At 34.0% G+C, this 18,131-nt stretch overlaps 1 protein-coding gene across 2 annotated transcripts in view; it reads right to left on the reverse strand.

The window, feature by feature from the left end:
- LOC145296931 (pancreatic triacylglycerol lipase-like) overlaps positions 1 to 13,339 on the reverse strand; it is a 62,293-nt gene extending 48,954 nt beyond the window's left edge. Inside the window, exon 1 of one of the 2 annotated variants that reach the window (XM_080143134.1) lies at positions 13,028 to 13,339. In XM_080143134.1, the coding sequence (XP_079999260.1) occupies positions 13,028 to 13,100 (73 nt within the window). In that variant the 5' untranslated portion in view covers positions 13,101 to 13,339. The remainder of the gene's footprint in view (positions 1 to 13,027) is intronic. The other variant, XM_080143133.1, reaches the window with a different exon arrangement.
- Between the last annotated feature and the right edge of the window lie 4,792 nt (positions 13,340 to 18,131).

Raw genomic sequence — 18,131 nt, forward strand, 5'->3', positions numbered from 1 at the left:
GAGCCCTCTACGAGTAGCGGACGGATGTTTATTTAAAATACGTATTCCGACAGTTTAATTTCGGCCACCGATTCCGTAGTCAGGGGGTAGGACTGCCGACTGTCATCACGACGGTTCTAGGTTCGATCCTCGGCTTGGGAGAGGTGTTAGTCTAGCGGCACTGATGAGTTGTGAAACAACGAAACAGGTCTGTATGTCGATGACTAAAATATATTTTATATATATATATATATATATATATATATATATATATATATATGTATTTATGTATGTATGTATGTATGTATGTATATTATAATATATATTATAATATACAGAAATGGAGGCCGTGAGAAAATGTCTTTTAAAAGTTGCATCTGATTCAAGTGTATTTTATGAAAGGTGAAAGGTGAAAATCCATAATTAAATCAGTACAAATCTACCGGAAGAGCAAAGATCTCAGAAGCTTGTTGTTTGGGTGCCGGTGGGTGATGGTTGTGGTGATGGTGGGGGGTGGGGGGGTTGATTGTTGCTGGGTCGTTTCGGTTTAAAATAACATCGGCTTCAAGAGAACACGTGCTTAAACCTCAGAGCGGAAACCAACAGTCACATGTGTGTGCACTCACTTTTCGTATTCTGAATTATGTAAAACCGAATTAATAAGTTCCGGTCAATTTTTACTTTAGACAACAAAACGAAAAAGTGGTTAAAAAAGTATATAACAAATAAATTTTACCAAAGGCAAGATATGTACGTTACTTCCTTTACCGAACTGGATAAGTTTTTAGGGTTTTTATTTATTTTAAAGCGTTTATTCGGTTAAAAAAAAACAAGCACTGCTGAGTGTTACGTGAGAATAAAAAATGGCCGACATAAAATTGCCGACATATTTGAAGTTTCAGTAATCGCTCAAAAATAAAAATAAATAAAAAAAAATACTGGTAGAAACGCAATAAATGTTACCGTGGCATTTCTATAAGTATTTTGTTTAATTTTCTATTTTCGAGCTTTTTTACTCTTACCCAGGAAGGCACAAGAATAACTTATGTTATTGAATCTTGCCTTTAGTAACATTTATAAACATTTTTCATAAAAGCGAAATTTCGAAATATTGAATTCCAAATAAAACCAATGGTGTCTGCTTAATTGTCATGTCACAGTAATGAATATATCAAAAAATTTAAAAAAAAACAAAACAAAAGAATAAGGTAAAAAATAACTATTAATGAAAACAGTTTTTGAAGACAATTTGTAAAAATTGAGTTTTGCTAAATTGGCCTACGATTTTTAAGTTTTCAGAAAATCATTACCTAACAATTCAACCCCCAGTTTTTTTCTTTCTTTCTTTTTTAAAGCAACATCCAATTTTCGCTAATTGTCTTCGAAAACTCTTTTAATTAATAATTAATTTTCTACTTCATCGTTTTTTGTAATTTTTTGGATATGTTCATTATTACGACATAATAATTAAGTAGATACCATTGATTTGATGTGAAATTCAATATTTCCATTTTCCAAATTTGCTCTAATAACGAAGAAGCACCCATTTATCTCCTCTCCTATATAATAACTGCAGAAATTCCCCTCTGGACCAAAGTATCGTAGATTTGCAACAACAGATGCCACATACAAATTCAATACGTCTAGGCTATTGACCACTATCTTATGTAACTTTCGAAGACCATTTTAGACACATTGTCGTGATAATAAAGTGCTACATTGCATCCTAGGAGCAACACCATCACAATAGCAACATCTTTAGAGGAAAGAGTTCCTATTTTTCTCTTTAAATATTTAGTCCTCTCACCACCATCAGTCAACACTGGAAGGAAGTCTATACTTTCCACATATTCAAGGCTTATACCGCCCTTAACTGACTCATATAAACACAGATATAGCATTAACTTTCCTGTATTAGAATTTAAAAAAATAATGATAAAGTCTCCATCGGGAAAATCCGGTTCCTCTGATTCGTTGCGCACTAATTCTCTTATTCCGAAATTATATCATTCTAAACGAACACTTCAAAACAATACATTATGGCATCAATTAAATTCATAAACTTTACTGGTTTTATTTATTTCTTTTTATTGGCAACTGGTTTATTCTGAATTTTTAAAAATACTTTTTTCTTTGCTTTAGCGAAAATATATTTTTTTGGTTTTGTTTGTGCTTGAAAAGTTAGTTTGCTATTTTTTGCGCCGTAAACTCACTAACGGCAAATGCTAAGGTAATCAAACCAGCCACAGTAAGAAGAGATTACCCCAGAGGAGGGGTAACAGAGAGCTAAATTAGAATTATGGTTGAAAATTGCTTTTTGTTTTAATGTCAGGTTTGGAAAAGCAGCGAGTAACCCTGCCAGTTGGCGTGGTCATTGATGTAAAATACATTTCCTTTGTAACGGAAAAAACAAAATCGAATTTATGAAACAATAAACTGTAAATGTGATTATTTGGAGACATTAGCGGATGTTTAATCTCGAGCTTGACCCCTGAGGGCCAGTACGGGTTCCTGGGTGCGTGAGAAGATTATCAATGAGAGAACCATTGTTGGTGGAAAATTACCTGTTTTGGATATGGGAGAGATGTAGCTGATTATCCAATCAGGATGAATCAAGGTGCGACAGACTGGACGATGATTGGTTAGCTGGGACAACCAGGCATGCTCCTACCCACCCCAACCCGGCATACGTAAGTCCGTGCAGAGCAAAAAACATCTATTTTGCAGAGTCTGGGGGGGAGTTGATTCGGGAAATTGTCCACCACCCCTTACCCTGCCGTTTGATAAGCACTCATTCATTGACCGATTGGAAGCAAAAATCGTTATTGAAAAAAAAACTGAGGAAGACTCTGTTCATCGACTGTTGTAACCACCAGAAAAAAAAAACTTGCAAACGACATTTTATTTCTTTTATTTTGATTCTCCTGTGAAAAACTGTACATACTTATTATTTTTATTTTTTCTCTTTTGCGAATAATGCCTGACAGTTGAAACCAAATAATTTCATTTAGGCCACGGCCACTAGTGTCCGCTAATTTTCATGGACGGCAATGGCAACCTACAACAACCGTAGTTTAATTTGTTTTCGAGGGGGATCCGTTAACGATTCTGTTCTGGATTTATAATGCTTACACCGAGCAACGTCGGTTAACGGGTCCTGCTAGTTTGTTGTTATATATATATATATATATATATATATATATATATATATATATATTCGTAACCAAATTGAATATTAAAATGCTCATATCTTTGGTTCTATGAAAATTTGCAGGCTTTTTGAAGATTATAATATTATTTTATGGTTAAAATTTTATGACAATTGGTAAAAAAGGAAAACATTTTCAAATTACAATTTGCCTGCATTTGTATTTATAGTGTCATGGCAGGTAGCCTCAATTTTGCTGCTACGATTGTCTCCTCTGTGGCCTTGCCTGGCCATTAGTATATATATATATATATATATATATATATATATATATATATATATATATTATTATTATTATTATTATTATTATTATTTACTATAATAATTATTAAATACCTACAGGCACTAGTGTTTCATCCTTTCAGGAATCATCAGTGCAGGGTGTCACGATTAACGCCAGTCCAGAGATATGGACCCCGGTAACAGAAGTCATGTCTGGCTTTATTAGCAAAAACCTGAACGGGTACCATCAATCGCGAGAGATACAGTTGAAATTAAACATTTATACTTATTAAATTCTTTTAACGTCAGTCAGAGTGATTTAATCATTAAGTTGACCGACTTTATTACAACTGAAAATGCTCAACGATAAGAAACAAGTTGTTTATAGGGGCTGACAGTATTATTTACTACAGACACAGACGTCAGTCAGAGTGATCTAATCATTACATGACGATATACGCATATATATATATATATATATATATATATATATATATATATATATATATATACTTGTTTATTGTTATATAAACATGCTCACATCCCGCTGCTACAAATAGCCACTTGTTTCAATCAAACAACAGATATCATCAGGCAGCGACTTGACTATTCAAAAGTTCAATGAATAATGGATTTTTATTTTAGGTAGGAACTCTTTAAAAGTTGGAGTTAAAAAACTTAAAACACAGAACTTTAATTATAAAATGTAAAGAGGGAGGGGCAATTTAAATAAAGTTAAAATATTACAATGGAGAGAGAGTGATTGAGAAGAGAAAAAAAAGGAATAGAGAAAGAAATTGAGAAAGAAAATAGAGAGAAATATATATATATATATATATATATATATAATATGGAGAAGAAAAGAAAAAAGATATAAATGGTTATTATAAAGAGAATAAGGACTAGAAGGGAAAGGAAAGAATGATGAGATCTAGTTAAATAGAGAAAGAGAGAAAGTAAGAATTTGACAGTATATAGAAAAAGAAAAAGAAAAAGATCTGCGTGTCAACCAATTTATGAACAATTATACAATTCAGTAATGAAATATATTATTACAAATATAAACAGAAGATACAATCCAAGCGTCAGAAATGAACATGTCAAAAAAGACAGCGAATGTATCCAGCGAATGTATATATATATATATATATATATATATATATATATATATATATATATATATATATATATTAGGATCACCAGCTAGCAAGTGTTAACTTAACACATGAACAGACAATAGACATTTTAAATACGTGTATCTGATTTTAATGACATTTAAATCATGCCACAAATTCTGAAAGATTTCTAAAAGTTCAGCTTATTCCGACTGCAATGTTACACCCGTTACCATCTAGACACCCGGAATCCAACACGTAGTAGGAGAGTACGCTGCAAGGAACATAAAACAAGTAATAACTTGACTCTTTCATTTATTTATTTTTTTTTTTTTTTGTCACAACAACATTTATTTCCTGAATAAAAAGTGATCGTGCTCCTTTTCTCGTACCGCTATCCTCTCAAACGTCATCGTCGGTTGGTGCGCAAGTTCTTTTTTTATCGTCTTTTTTCTCTTTCTCTATTGTGACGTCACTTCGCACATGGTTCGGCATTTGCATACAGCCACCATACTCTGTTACATGATTATGGTGAAACCGAAGAAGGTAAGGGGGAGGGAACAGTAAAAAAAAAAAAAAAAAAACAGAGACATGTACGATAGTTTTAAAAAGTATCTCATTCAATCCCGAGCAACGTCGGGTCTCGCTGCTAGTTATTAAACAACAACAACAACAACAACAACAACTAATAATAATAATAATAATAATAATAATAATAATAATACTTCAGTTTTGAGATAAATTGTTTGTTTCAGGTCAAATTTCGACGGGGAATTTTTTTTTTTTGTTTTTATTGGAACCCGATATTACATTGAGCGTGAGAAAATTACTATTGCTATTTGGTTTCGGAACGCCACAGAACCGTAATACTTGACCTGTTGCCTTTTGACTTTAATTCAATCTAGAACTCTTGTAAAAACCTTTAACGCTTTTATCCATAGGTTAAAATATGACTGACATGTGTTTTCTATCGTGACACTTCGTTATTCAAAAGTAATTTTAAAGCCTTTATCACTGCTATCTCGCAATGGCTGAAGGAACGAGAATAATCCAACCCTTGGATTAACTAAATCATTCAACATAAAAAAATCCATTTAAAAACGACCTTGTGTCTAATTTGCTCTCGTGGGGAAGCAAAGAAGTACAATCTCAGACTTAACTCGTCGTCTGAACTAAATTTGGAAAGAAAACTTTCAATCTATAATAAAAATAAAGTAAACAATGGGTATTTTTTTATTCAAAAATTTTTTTTTTTTTAAATATTTAGCTTATCAGGAAGGATAATAATGATTTATGCATTAAACATTGAATTAATGACGTCATTTTATGATTTTATATGAGTATTAGAAGATGTACCCGGCGTTGCTCGATATTAAACAACGTTAAATTCTTTTAAAAAATGAACTAAAAAACAAAAACAAAAAAAAACAAAAAACAAAAACGAAAGAAACTGAGACATGTGCATGTGCATTCGAGTATTATGCTTTTTTTTCTAAACAGTTTACTTCTTGTAAGTAAGTAAATAAAAAAAAATACTCGAGCTGAGATCGAAACCAAAACCTAAAGTCGATGACTGAAGTACGTTAACCACTAGACCAGCTTGACTCCCCCACGTACCAATTTTTCGATTTTGACCCCTTAGCAGCTCTTTTTTTCCGTATGAAAACCGATTAAAAGTTTCCCACATGTCCGAATATCCTATATACTAAATTTCAAGTTTGTAGCTCAAAAGTTCGTTGAGTATATAGGTGTCCTCACACACACACACACACACACACACACACACACACACACACACACACACGCACACACATTCTCACTTTCATAGATATATAGATTTTAGAAAATATATAAATAAAATAAATAACGAATGCGAACAGTGGCCATACATATTTTTTTCGAAGGGGAGGGGCGTTTTATACTAATGCAAAGAATACAGGGTCTCATTTTTGTTTATTTATGAACGTGTAAACATTCGAAAATAATGCGTACTTTGAAATTCGCCTAAAATCAAATGAAACGTGATCTTTTAAGTACCTTGTACACGGGTCAGCGAGTGCAGAAAGGCTTACCAACGTTTCTGAATAGAAGCCAGTGTTGTGGTAGTTAAGTCCCTTGTATAACTCGGAAGTTGAGAGAAGTTATTGCCCTTAGTTTTAAATGGTTTCCCTGTAATGGCGTTTCATAAATAAAGCTCGTGACTACCTAGTTCTCGCCTCCTCAGACCCCAAGATAAACAGAGATTAGAGAATTCCTATAATGACCTGGTCCCTATCGATTGCGGTGTAATGCTGTTTCTGTGCAGTTCTAGAAGGTCCACCCTCCCAGGCTTTGGCTTCTCTTTTTGAGGAGTTAGTATATTGCTAATCGTCGGAGGCACCCTTACCAGAGAATGCCGACGAGGCTGCCTAGGCACTGTAGGTCAAAACGCCCCTCCTCGACTTCTCAATCCTATTTTCCGACCTTGGTATCACAATTCTTGCAGTGGGAGGGTACTAAATGCCCCCTACCTCTCGCTTTATCTGTTAATTATTGCAACAATCCAATCCGATAACTGCCCATAACATAACATGTTTTTTTTTCTTTGTTTCAAAATTTTTTTAAAGTACACTAAAATTTCATTTCAGCACAAGAAATAAAATTTAAAAGTCTTTTGTAGAAAAACTCCGCCACTAATTGAAAAAGATGAGTTTTGCAAAATAAATTAATAAATAGATAAATAAGCCCTGCCAATCATGGGCAGTGAGTGCGCCAGTGCGGGCACACATTCTTGATCTACTTTTCTGAGTCCTGTCTAGACATGTTTCGGTTTGAGGTAAATGGTCATGGTTAGAGTTAGGTTGTACAAAATACGGAATAAACGCCACTGTGGAAAGCATCGTGGAATGGTAAAACAGCTTTCTACGTGATTTCACGTGGAGGCAGAAATATAAAGAAACAATCTTTTGTACGAATACGAAATGAAATAAATGGACTCCGTTCTCTGGAGTAAAGAATTATTTTTTTTTTTTAGTACAACCCACATTTTTTCTGTTTTATTTATTTATTTTTGTTTTTAAAAGAAAAGAGAGGTTCAAAGATTCCAATTTAAGACCAACGATTTCATCCAACACATAGAAACACCCGGCGTTGTCCAGGATTAAATGAGTATATCTATATCCCTTTACGTGTTTACCCTATAACACCATATTACATTTTTTTTTTTTTTTTTTACATTTCATAACGTTCAATTTTGAGGGTAGGACCTTGATTGGGTGAAAAAGGGGGATGAATTGATAAATTTAGAGCCTTTAAACCACTATAGGCGCATCCGGCGTTTCTCTGGAAGCAACGAGAAACTAAACTCATTATTAATGTCAGTTTCTATTCCTTATTTATTTATTTTTTTCATTTTATTTTTTAGATTTCATAATTTTCAAGTTTTGACAAAAATAAATAAATAGATAAATTGATAAATGAATAAATACATTGATAAATACATAAATAGATAAATAGATGAATAAATAAATAAATACGTAAATAAATAAATAAAGGAAGAAAAAAGACGAATAAATAAATAAACAAAACATTGTATTTATCTTTTATGGCTTTTCAAATGCAAACGCAAACCTCATCTTGTTATAATCGTTTGATCAAAATGAAATATACTTATCCAAATAATTTGGATAATGCAGACCCAGAAAACGATCTGTCATAATGTCAACGTGTTCGCTTCGATTGAATCATACGAAAAAACTTTTTAAATATGGTACTTCATACCTTCTTGCTAAACATTCAAAACGATAAGGTGGGAATCTAGAGTAATGTAAAGAAAGGAGTGGCGCCCTCCTTTACATCTCGATGTAGTGGTCAATGAAAATGGAGTCAACATGGTCGATGTGTTTACCTTTTTACGGGTGTCCATATACAGAACCCTAGGAGTTTAACAATAAACAAAACAGACAGACGGACAAACAGATAACTTTATATAGAGCAATTTAGCCGAGTATCAAAGAGAAACAAGCGAAAAATACAAGATTTCGACGATCACGCATATTAACCTACTCAAGTCAATGTTTGGTGTCTATGTCATGACACGTGATAGGAAATAGATGGCGTCAGCTAATTTGGTGACTCCATCCAATTATCGTATCTGTAAATAAACACACACACACACACACACACACATATATATGTGTGTGTGTGTGTGTGTGTGTGTGTGTGTGTGTGTGTGTGTGTGTGTGGTCTTGGAAGTTTTTAGCCTTTAAAACTATCTAAAAACACTTCTTTACTTTTTATGTTTTTATTATTCATTAGAAAACTATTTAGTCAGTAAGTCGTTTAATCACCTGCAATCACTGTATCAACTTTGCTCTCTCTACATATATAAAGGCCCTTCTATAACAAAGCTTGTAAAGTCGTACCTCCTAACAATTTAGATAAGATTAATGTTAATGCAAAAAACTTTAATAATCGATGAACATTCATAAATTTACAGAATTATTAACTCCAAAAACCCCAAGATTTACCCTCAAAGACCACAAACCGAATTTAAAAAATAACCCTACTATTAGATTAATCTGCTCTTCTAGCTCTTATATTGGTGTAGTGATCAAAAGAATTCTAGATGGAATGATCCTTTCTCTAATGGAAAAGTAAGTTTACCGCTTTGGCAAAATTCTGACTCGGTATTTATTGGTTTACTAGCCTCAAGGATAAACATAGTCTAAGTTTATATATATAAATTTGACATAAACAATTACTACCAATTTCTTTTCCCTATATTTTTAAATAAGGCCCTTATTTTTGCATGGCCAGACGTTCTCACATTTATTTGGACAATAAAAATTAGACTAGGAAGGATACCCCCAATAATTTTGATATCTTGATAGGTCCTTCGGAGTCTGCTTAGTTGAATGATTTGGTAGGGATTTTCCATTTTAAAGGAGCTTAGGACACATTTTAAAAAGATTCAAGGAGATGATGCCTTTCTCGCTACAATACCTAGCTATAATATACCTAGGGAGTATAATAAAACTGTCAAGAAACTTCATTTTTTTTAAATAATTTTGGGCTCTCTATAACAGTTGAACCTAATAAGAAAACAGCTAACTTCTTAGATATCTCACTTAACCTTAATTCTGAAATTTACAGCCCTTACCTTAAGCCGAACCTTACACTTTTATATGCTCATAAGTTTTCCAATCGCCCTAAATTAATTAATAAATCCATAATACCATCAATCTCTACTAGAATCTCTAAACTCTCAGCCGACAAAAAATCTTTCAATCAAAGCTCCATGTTCTACAACCCCCTAAGGAATTCAGAGAAGATAAAATGCAACCATAAGAACCAAGAAACTAGACGTTTACCCTCATTAATTATGCATAACATATCTCGAGCTAAAAGAAATCATCAGATTAAATGTAATAGCAATAATAACTTCAAGCCATCTATCCACAATCGCACCAACCATCCATCTAACCTAAATAAGTTTAGCCTTAGAAAAAGAATGAGGAGAAAAAAAAAGAATATTTGGTTTACAATCCCCCTTTCAGTTCTAATGTAAAAACTAATATCCTCAATGAGTTTTTAAATATTATTGAAAAATCATTTAAGTACACGCATAGATACAGCACTTTACTTAATAAAAACTCCATCAAGATATCGTACGCTACAATGCCTAATTTAGCTCAGACAATTATAGCATTTAATAACAAGAAAATTAAACATGCACAAGCAACCCCTTTTCTTTTAGCCAAGAAAACCAAATGTAATCGCCCCCAAAAAAAAGAAAAAGAAAAAAAAAGAGTGAATGCCCTTTGACTATAACTGTATACACAAGGATATGACTTATTCAAGATAGCAAGAATGGCATTCTTTGAAACTCCGCGGAATAAGGATTTTGGAAAATTGTTTTTGGTGTATTCTGTCAAACAATAAATTTAATTGTAAATTTTAATTTGCAGTTTTCATTTCTTTTTTTCTCTTATATATATATATATATATATATATATATATATATATATATATATAGAGAGAGAGAGAGAGAGAGAGAGAGAGAGAGAGAGAGATATTAAAATCAGTTTACGAATATTCTTATTTAGTATATATAGTGACAATATGGAAATGAAACACACAAAATATCATGGAACGTAGTCGGGCCGGGTCGCTATATTGACTAACACCGTTTACTTCCTATGACGTATCATGGCGTAGACAACAAGCAATGGCTCGAATAAATTAATATGTATAATCGCTAGCATTTCTTTACAGTACAAATGACTGTTTTTGTTTTGTTTTTTGTTTTTTGTTTTTGTTTAAACACTCCTATATTTTCCCGCCATATTTCTTGAACGAACGTAAAAAAAAAAACTTTACTAAAAGATCATCTGCTTTGCTTTTGTGTTCAATTTTCTAAAAACCAATCGGTAATCGTTATTTTTATAAATTTATAAAAATTACGCCGTGCACGCATGTGTCAGTGCAGGAAGATATGTATTAATTAAATAAAAAGAAGTGTAAAGTTCGATCCCTGTTGTTAAGTTAGGAGTTTGACTAAATCGATGATTCCCTCCTCAAGTTAAGAATGAGTTTCTAAGTAATAACGTTATTATTTTAGTGTGATCAATATTCTGCATAAGTACAAAATTTTAATAGCCAAACATTGATAATTAAATTAACTTTCAAATTCAGTTTAAAAACGGTACAGTTCAACGAAAAAAAAAAAAAAGGCGGGGACAAAAATTAAATTAAAAGGACTCCCGGGCGACACCGTGTAGATACATTTCAGTTACAGGGCCCGATCTATGTTGTAAAGTTAGTGGAGTTGTTTGAATAACTCGATGGTCTATCCTTCGGGCCAAAATCAAAGTGTAGTATCTGTTCTTCAGATGGTGCACTTCAATTTTTTGTTCTCTCTCAGTGGAGGAGAAATCCTTCACGACTGAGACAATTTTTTAAAATTTTTGTTCCCTTTCTCCACGTTAAAAGACGGCCTTGGTGTCTAATTCTGGATCGTGTGGAGGCATTGTAAATAGGAACCCGATGGTCCGTACAACGCTACGAAAGGAAATGAAACACAAGCTTTACGTCATTTAAAGAAAAAATATAAAACACGTTTGGAGTTTAACAATTTCACTATTTCTTTCTGAAAAAAAAAAAAAAAAAAGAAAAATCCCACATTTGCATGTAAATACGACAATAGCAATCAATAATAATAATTAAAATAATATTAGCTACTGCTTATACTTTTAGTAGTAAACAAATAGTCTACATAAAATCACGTGTTATTTAATTAATAATTTGGATGCTTACGTAGAATACAGACCGTGCTATTATTTTAGATAGGATTTTCAAGTTAAATTCAATTTTTTCTTTCAAGTTAAATTCAATTTCTTATTGTTAGGTGAAAGCACAGACTAGTAATATAAAAACTCCCTCCCCATGTTAAGAATGAGTTTCTATATAATAACATTAGGGCATTTTTAGAATAGACAACAAACCGAAAACGTGATAAAAAAAAAACAACAAATACATAACAAATAAATGTTACCAAAGGCAAGATAAGTTACTCATCTACGTATCTGGATAAGTTTTGTTTTGACTTATTTTAAAGCGTTTATTGAATTCGAAACGCAAGTAGTGCCGCGTTGCTAAGTTAGAACGACAACAATAAGGCTGCCATCTTTGAAATCTCGATAATCTCTATCAAAAAATTAAAAAATCAAACAAAATACGGATAGAAATCCACCCAATAAATGTTACCGTGACATTTATTGAGTGAGCTTCTGCCAGTATTTGGTTTCATTTTCTATTTTTGAGGGATTATTGACACTTCAGAGATGTTACCCTCTCATGTTCGTCATTTTTTCTTGTTCTAGGGTAAACACTCGACATTATTGAGTTTTCGAACTGAATAAACGCTTTAAAATAAGTTAAAACACTAAAAAAACTTATCAAACATGGTATAAGAGTAACTTATTTTGCCTTTGATAACATTTATTTGTTATATATATATATATATATATATATATATATATATATATATATATATATATGTATATATATATATATATATATATATATATTACTTTTTCGTTTTGTTATAAGAGACTTCTTATCCAGGGGGAGGGGCTACAGCTATCTTATATACGGGTTACACTTGTACCTTTTCTCCACGTTAAAAAACGACCCTGGTGTCTAACTCTGTCCCCTACTCCCGTGGGGAGGCATAGTAAATAGGTACACTTATATCCGGGTACACTGTACATTAACACAGGCTCTAGTTGCCCCCCCCCCTCCGAGAATATCTCTCTTATATCAGGTTTTAATATATTTATGTCTCTTATATCCGGGTACGTTGTACTAATAAATGGCTTAATGTTAGAATACATTTAAAAAAAAAAGAAGAAAAAAAAAGAGAAAAACGTGAACATAAAAGAATCCCTGGCAACACCGTGTAGACACCGCGATTAAGAAAAAAATAAAATCATAATTAAAATAAAAAAAAAATAAAACTTACGTTTGTAGCGTCCGTGTGAGGCTAACGTCAAAGCAAACAGTAAACACTGGCCAAAGAAACGACGCATGAACATTTTGGTCGAAGCAACTTATTCGACTTCGGTTTAGGATTAGTTCGTGAAATAAATGTCTGTGAATGAATGGGTCTTTTAGTTTCAGGAGACAAAGAATGCTTATTTACGAGCACTTAGATCTCTTATATATAGAGAAAGATAGATATACATATAGATATAGATATAGATACGTATCACCCGACATCCATCTATACATACACGCGCACGCACGCAAGAAGTAAATCATAGGGTGAGAGAGTGAGAAAGTGTGTGTGTGTGTGTGTGTATGTGTGTGTGTGTGTGTGTGAGAGAGAGAGAGAGAGACAGAGAGAGAGACAGAGGGGGTTAATCAAAGTGACGATTGGCTGAGCAAATGAAAATGAGAGTACGTGTGCGCAAGTGCGCGTGGCCTGTTAAAGAAATACAGGTTGGTACTTATCTTAAAAAATCAGAATAACATCTGCTATTTTTTTTTAGGTATATATATATATATATACATATATATATAAAACATATTTTCAAAAAATCTTATAAGCCTGTAAGGATGGTATACAAAATTTTAATTATTCGACAAGGAGTACACATAAACAAGAAAAACCTAATTCCATGGAGTTTCGAAGAATGCAATTCTTCTGATCAGAGGGAAAAAGTTTGCCAAATATAACATATTTTTTTCTTTTTTTTTTTTTACATAGGCATCATCACTTATCAAGGCCTTGAGGTCACTCGAGGATAAGGGTTAAAGAGTGTACAGTAGAAATTGGACAATATAGTAATCGTTAGGAATGGAAATTTAGTAAAATTGTTAACTTATATAGAACGCCTCATCAGAAACTTGTTTACGTTAGACTTGAAGACAATCAGCTGGAAAACGGGCAATCGGAAGAGAGTTCCACAAGTGTGCATTTCTAAGAAAGAAGCTTTGCTCATGGAATCTACGTTTAGGTTTAGGCACAGATAAAGAATGGGGGAAATTATTGATAGTGATTTCTGCTAGACGGGTGTTTCTTATGAAAGTTTGGCGAGGGGGGGGACCATAGATTGGAGCTCAGCCGAGCACTTGCCATGAAAATAACGATACAGCAGAGACAAACTCACAACATCTCTTTTGTGAGAAAGAGATTGTAGGGAAGAGAAAAGGACATCGCCTACGAGGCTACGAAGTCTATTTTGAACTCTATCAAGGCAGGATAAGTCCTTTCTAGCAGCTCCTGCACAGATGTGGCAACAGTATTCCATCCTTGGACGTACCTGGCTCTTATATAGATAGAGAATTGCATCAACAGTGAGATATCTACTAGATCGATAGAAAGATCCCACCATTTTTCCAGCAGCCTTAGCAACGGATTTAATGTATGTGTTCCACTTAAGATCAGGAGTAAAAGTCAAGCCCAGAAGCTTGTCAAAACATGAGGCCTCCCCAAGACGAGAGCCATTCATTTCAATTGATGCCAGATGTTGATCAGAATGTTGATGATGTAAAGATAAAAGCTTGGTTTTAGATGCATTAAAAGTAACCAGTCACTCCTTTCCCCATTGTACCACATGCTCAAGATCAGAGGAGATAGAATCAGAGAGAACTTGGTCGTTTACGATCTTAGATGTGTTACCATAGATAGTAGTGTCATCAGCATAAATGCCTACAAATGATGTAAGGATGTGATTTGGAAGATCATTGATGTAGATCAGGAAGAGAGTTGGGCCCAGGATGGATCCCTGAGGGATCCAGCATTAATACCGAGAGCTTCTGATTTCTGCCCATCAACCACTACTCTTATGAACCTATCAGAAAGAAATGATTTAATAATTGAGAAGACATTTCCAGCTATACCGTAGCTAAAGATCTTGTGAAGTAAACCTTTATGCCATACTCTATCAAAGGCCTTTGATATGTCAAGAGCAATTGCCCTAGAAAGGAAGCCTCGGTCGAGAGACTCGCTAATCCTATGAGATATAACTGTAAGCACATCTGCTGTAGCAGAACGGAAACCATATTGCATGTCACTAAGAAGGTTATTTTTGCTGAGATGGTTGATTACTTCTGTATTTAACACAGATTCCAGCAACCTGCTCATAACGCACAGGAGACTTATTGGCCTGTACTGAGAAGGAGATGAGCGATCACCTGAATTCTTAAATACAGGGCATACTAATGAGATTTTCCAGGGTGATGGGAAGCAATTCTCCTTAAGACAACGTTTAAAGAGTTTTGTAAGGATGGGTGCTAGTTCTGGTTGAAGTTTTTTGAGTACTATAATTGGAATACCATCAGGGCCGGTTGCTTTACTGGAATCAAGGTTTTTAATTTGTTTGGCAACATCACGTACAGATATATGTTTATCACATAGCGTGTTTTCTGATACAGGAGGAAATATTGGAAGTTGGCCTCCTTGGTCGCAAAGGGTAGAATTAGCTGCAAAGTTCTTGGCAAAGAGGTTTGACTTTGTCTGATGCTGACGAGATTACCTCAGGTCCATTGATGATAGTTGGGATAGAGCACACGTTTCTGTTTAGGATTCTGTTTGCTATTTGCCAAAACTGGTGAGGAACCAAGCCGCTGCTCAGCTAGTTTGGACTTAACGGACTGAGCATATAACTCTCTTGCGTTCTTTATAACTTTTTACAGTGGTTGCTGGCAGTCCTGAAAGCAGCTTTAGTCTCAGTACATCTATTATGTTGGAAGCAACGGAAAAAGTGATTTCTATGCGCAATGGCAGCAGCACAATCTGGAGAGAACCATGGCTGGCTGTTAGATTTTTGCTGGAATTTTTTCGAGGGTATGAAACGGTCTATACCTACAATTAACCATTCCATCAGGTCTGATACTATAAAGGACACATCCTTTTTAAACATGGAACGCAGAGGTAGATCTGATATAAATGTGCTGAAGCTATCCCATAGAGTATCAATATACTGTACGATGGAGAGGTACATCTGAGGATTTATTACATTTCATTTTTATCTTAACTGATACAACAGAGTGGTCGGAAGATCCAAGAGGAGACAGAACGGAAGCTGAACACAGTTCATGGAAAGTTGTAAGAAAAAGGTCTAGGAAACTTGCATACTGGCCGTCAGTATCGGGCACACGGGTGGGTTCGTGAACAATCTGAGTGAGGTCATAAGCAATAGAGAAATCATATATCGGTCTTGTTTGAGTGAGTTAACCATGCCACATTGTGAACATTAAAGTCACCACAGACATGAATATTAGCTGAAGGATAAGCAGATAGGACGTTGTCAATTTTCTCATACATGCTTTTAAAGATAGTAAATTCGCTGTTGTGGGGGTGATAGAGAGCAAATATAAATGCAGTAGTTTGAGCAAGTGCAACCCGGAAGCACATATAGGGTAAGTTAGGATCTTGTCTGGAGATGTCCCTACCACATGGAAAGCCATCTTTTATATAGGCACATATTCCATGCCCATGGCAATCTTGGGGGTCAGATTTTTATGTTAAGTCAGAGTATCCTTTAATTACAAACTCATCTAGGGAAATGGTCTGTCCAATGCCAGTTTTGCTTAGAAATAATATATCTGGTTTAGTCTCCTGTAATTGGGTTTCAACCTCTGGAAGATTAGAATGTAGACCCCTGATGTTCGAGAAGGAGACATGGTAGTGGGGGTCTATGTTAGAAGTTGGAGATCCGGGTTTAATCATGTATTTTTTATTGAAACTTTTCACGATGGATTTTTGGGAATTGTGGATTAGGTCGACTGACTTGCTTGAAGCAGGGCAGAGAGGGAAAGTAAGAGAGAAATATAAATGAAGAAATATATTTTTTTGTAGCACATGAAAAGGTAAAGCCGTAACAATTACCCACTAATATGGCATCGAGAAGCTACTGCATGGTCCAGAATCCATTCACCAAATGGCAATACAGCAGCCCCAGTACTTTTCAACTGCTTATAGGACAGCCTCCTTCATGGTTAATCCAAAGTTCGAGTCCCTGACTATCAGACGGATAACGTCAGCCCAGATAAAACGTTTACCTCCTGCACCCTTACTAGTGACATGACAGCAAGGATAGGCATAGAAACAGAACATTTCCGATACCTCTGGCGGCTGTTCATGCAAAAATACTGCCAACCTAGAATACAGCTTTTTCTTCTCTCTTTGTCAGAAAAATCACTTATTAAAATACGAGGACTGAGTGACAAATAAAGAAAAGCGAGAGTAACGGAAGCTGCCAATAACGCATCCACAATGTATTGTCTACTCTCCATTAAAAAAAAATTATTAAGTACTGTACTTAATAAAAGTCCATTTGGCGTGTTTAGGGAAAAGTATGGTGAAAGATTCCCCTCTCACTAACTAAAAATGAATACAATTGCCAAATCTGTTGTGCTATCAACTTGGAAAATATAAACATTTATGGACAAGAAAAATCTATTATAAAAAAAATAAAACAATACATATTCCAAATGAACTTGCCAGATAGAATCGGCACATTTTTCCACAAGAAAACCATTTACAGAATTAATAAAACAATGAAATAAAAATAAAGATTAAAAACTGAAATAAATATAATATTAGCACTTACATCTAGAAAAGAAATATTACAAAATTCATAACTTAACTGCTATAGAAAGACGTCTTTAGCGGCTGCAAATAGGAATTGGTTTTGCTTGAAATAAAATTCAGCGTTTTTATTTTTGAAAAGAAAACGGTCATCACGTGACATACCTCACTTGGACAAGCATGTTCTTTTATAAGTAGTAACGTGTGGACGGACCGGGGTTGGTAAGAAATTAGTATTTTCAAATCTATTTAAGCTCAATTTCAAATCTACTTGCCATATAGAATCGGCACATTTTTCCACGAGAAAACCATTTACATAATTAATAAAACAATGCAATAAAAATTTTGCATTAAAGGAAACAAACAATATGAAATTAATCATATTTGCATTAAAAAAAAGTCATTTAACAGTTAGAGACAGTTTGTAGGGATTCAGCTACTATTGATCAGAATTTAACAAATGAAGGCTCGTTGGAAAGCTGATGACCTGAATTGTGTAGTGGACTATATAACATCTACCCTTAAGGTC

This window comes from Euprymna scolopes, chromosome 17 (assembly GCF_053919585.1).
Source record: "Euprymna scolopes isolate OS-2025 chromosome 17, ASM5391958v1, whole genome shotgun sequence".
Lineage (NCBI taxonomy): Eukaryota > Metazoa > Mollusca > Cephalopoda > Sepiida > Sepiolidae > Euprymna > Euprymna scolopes.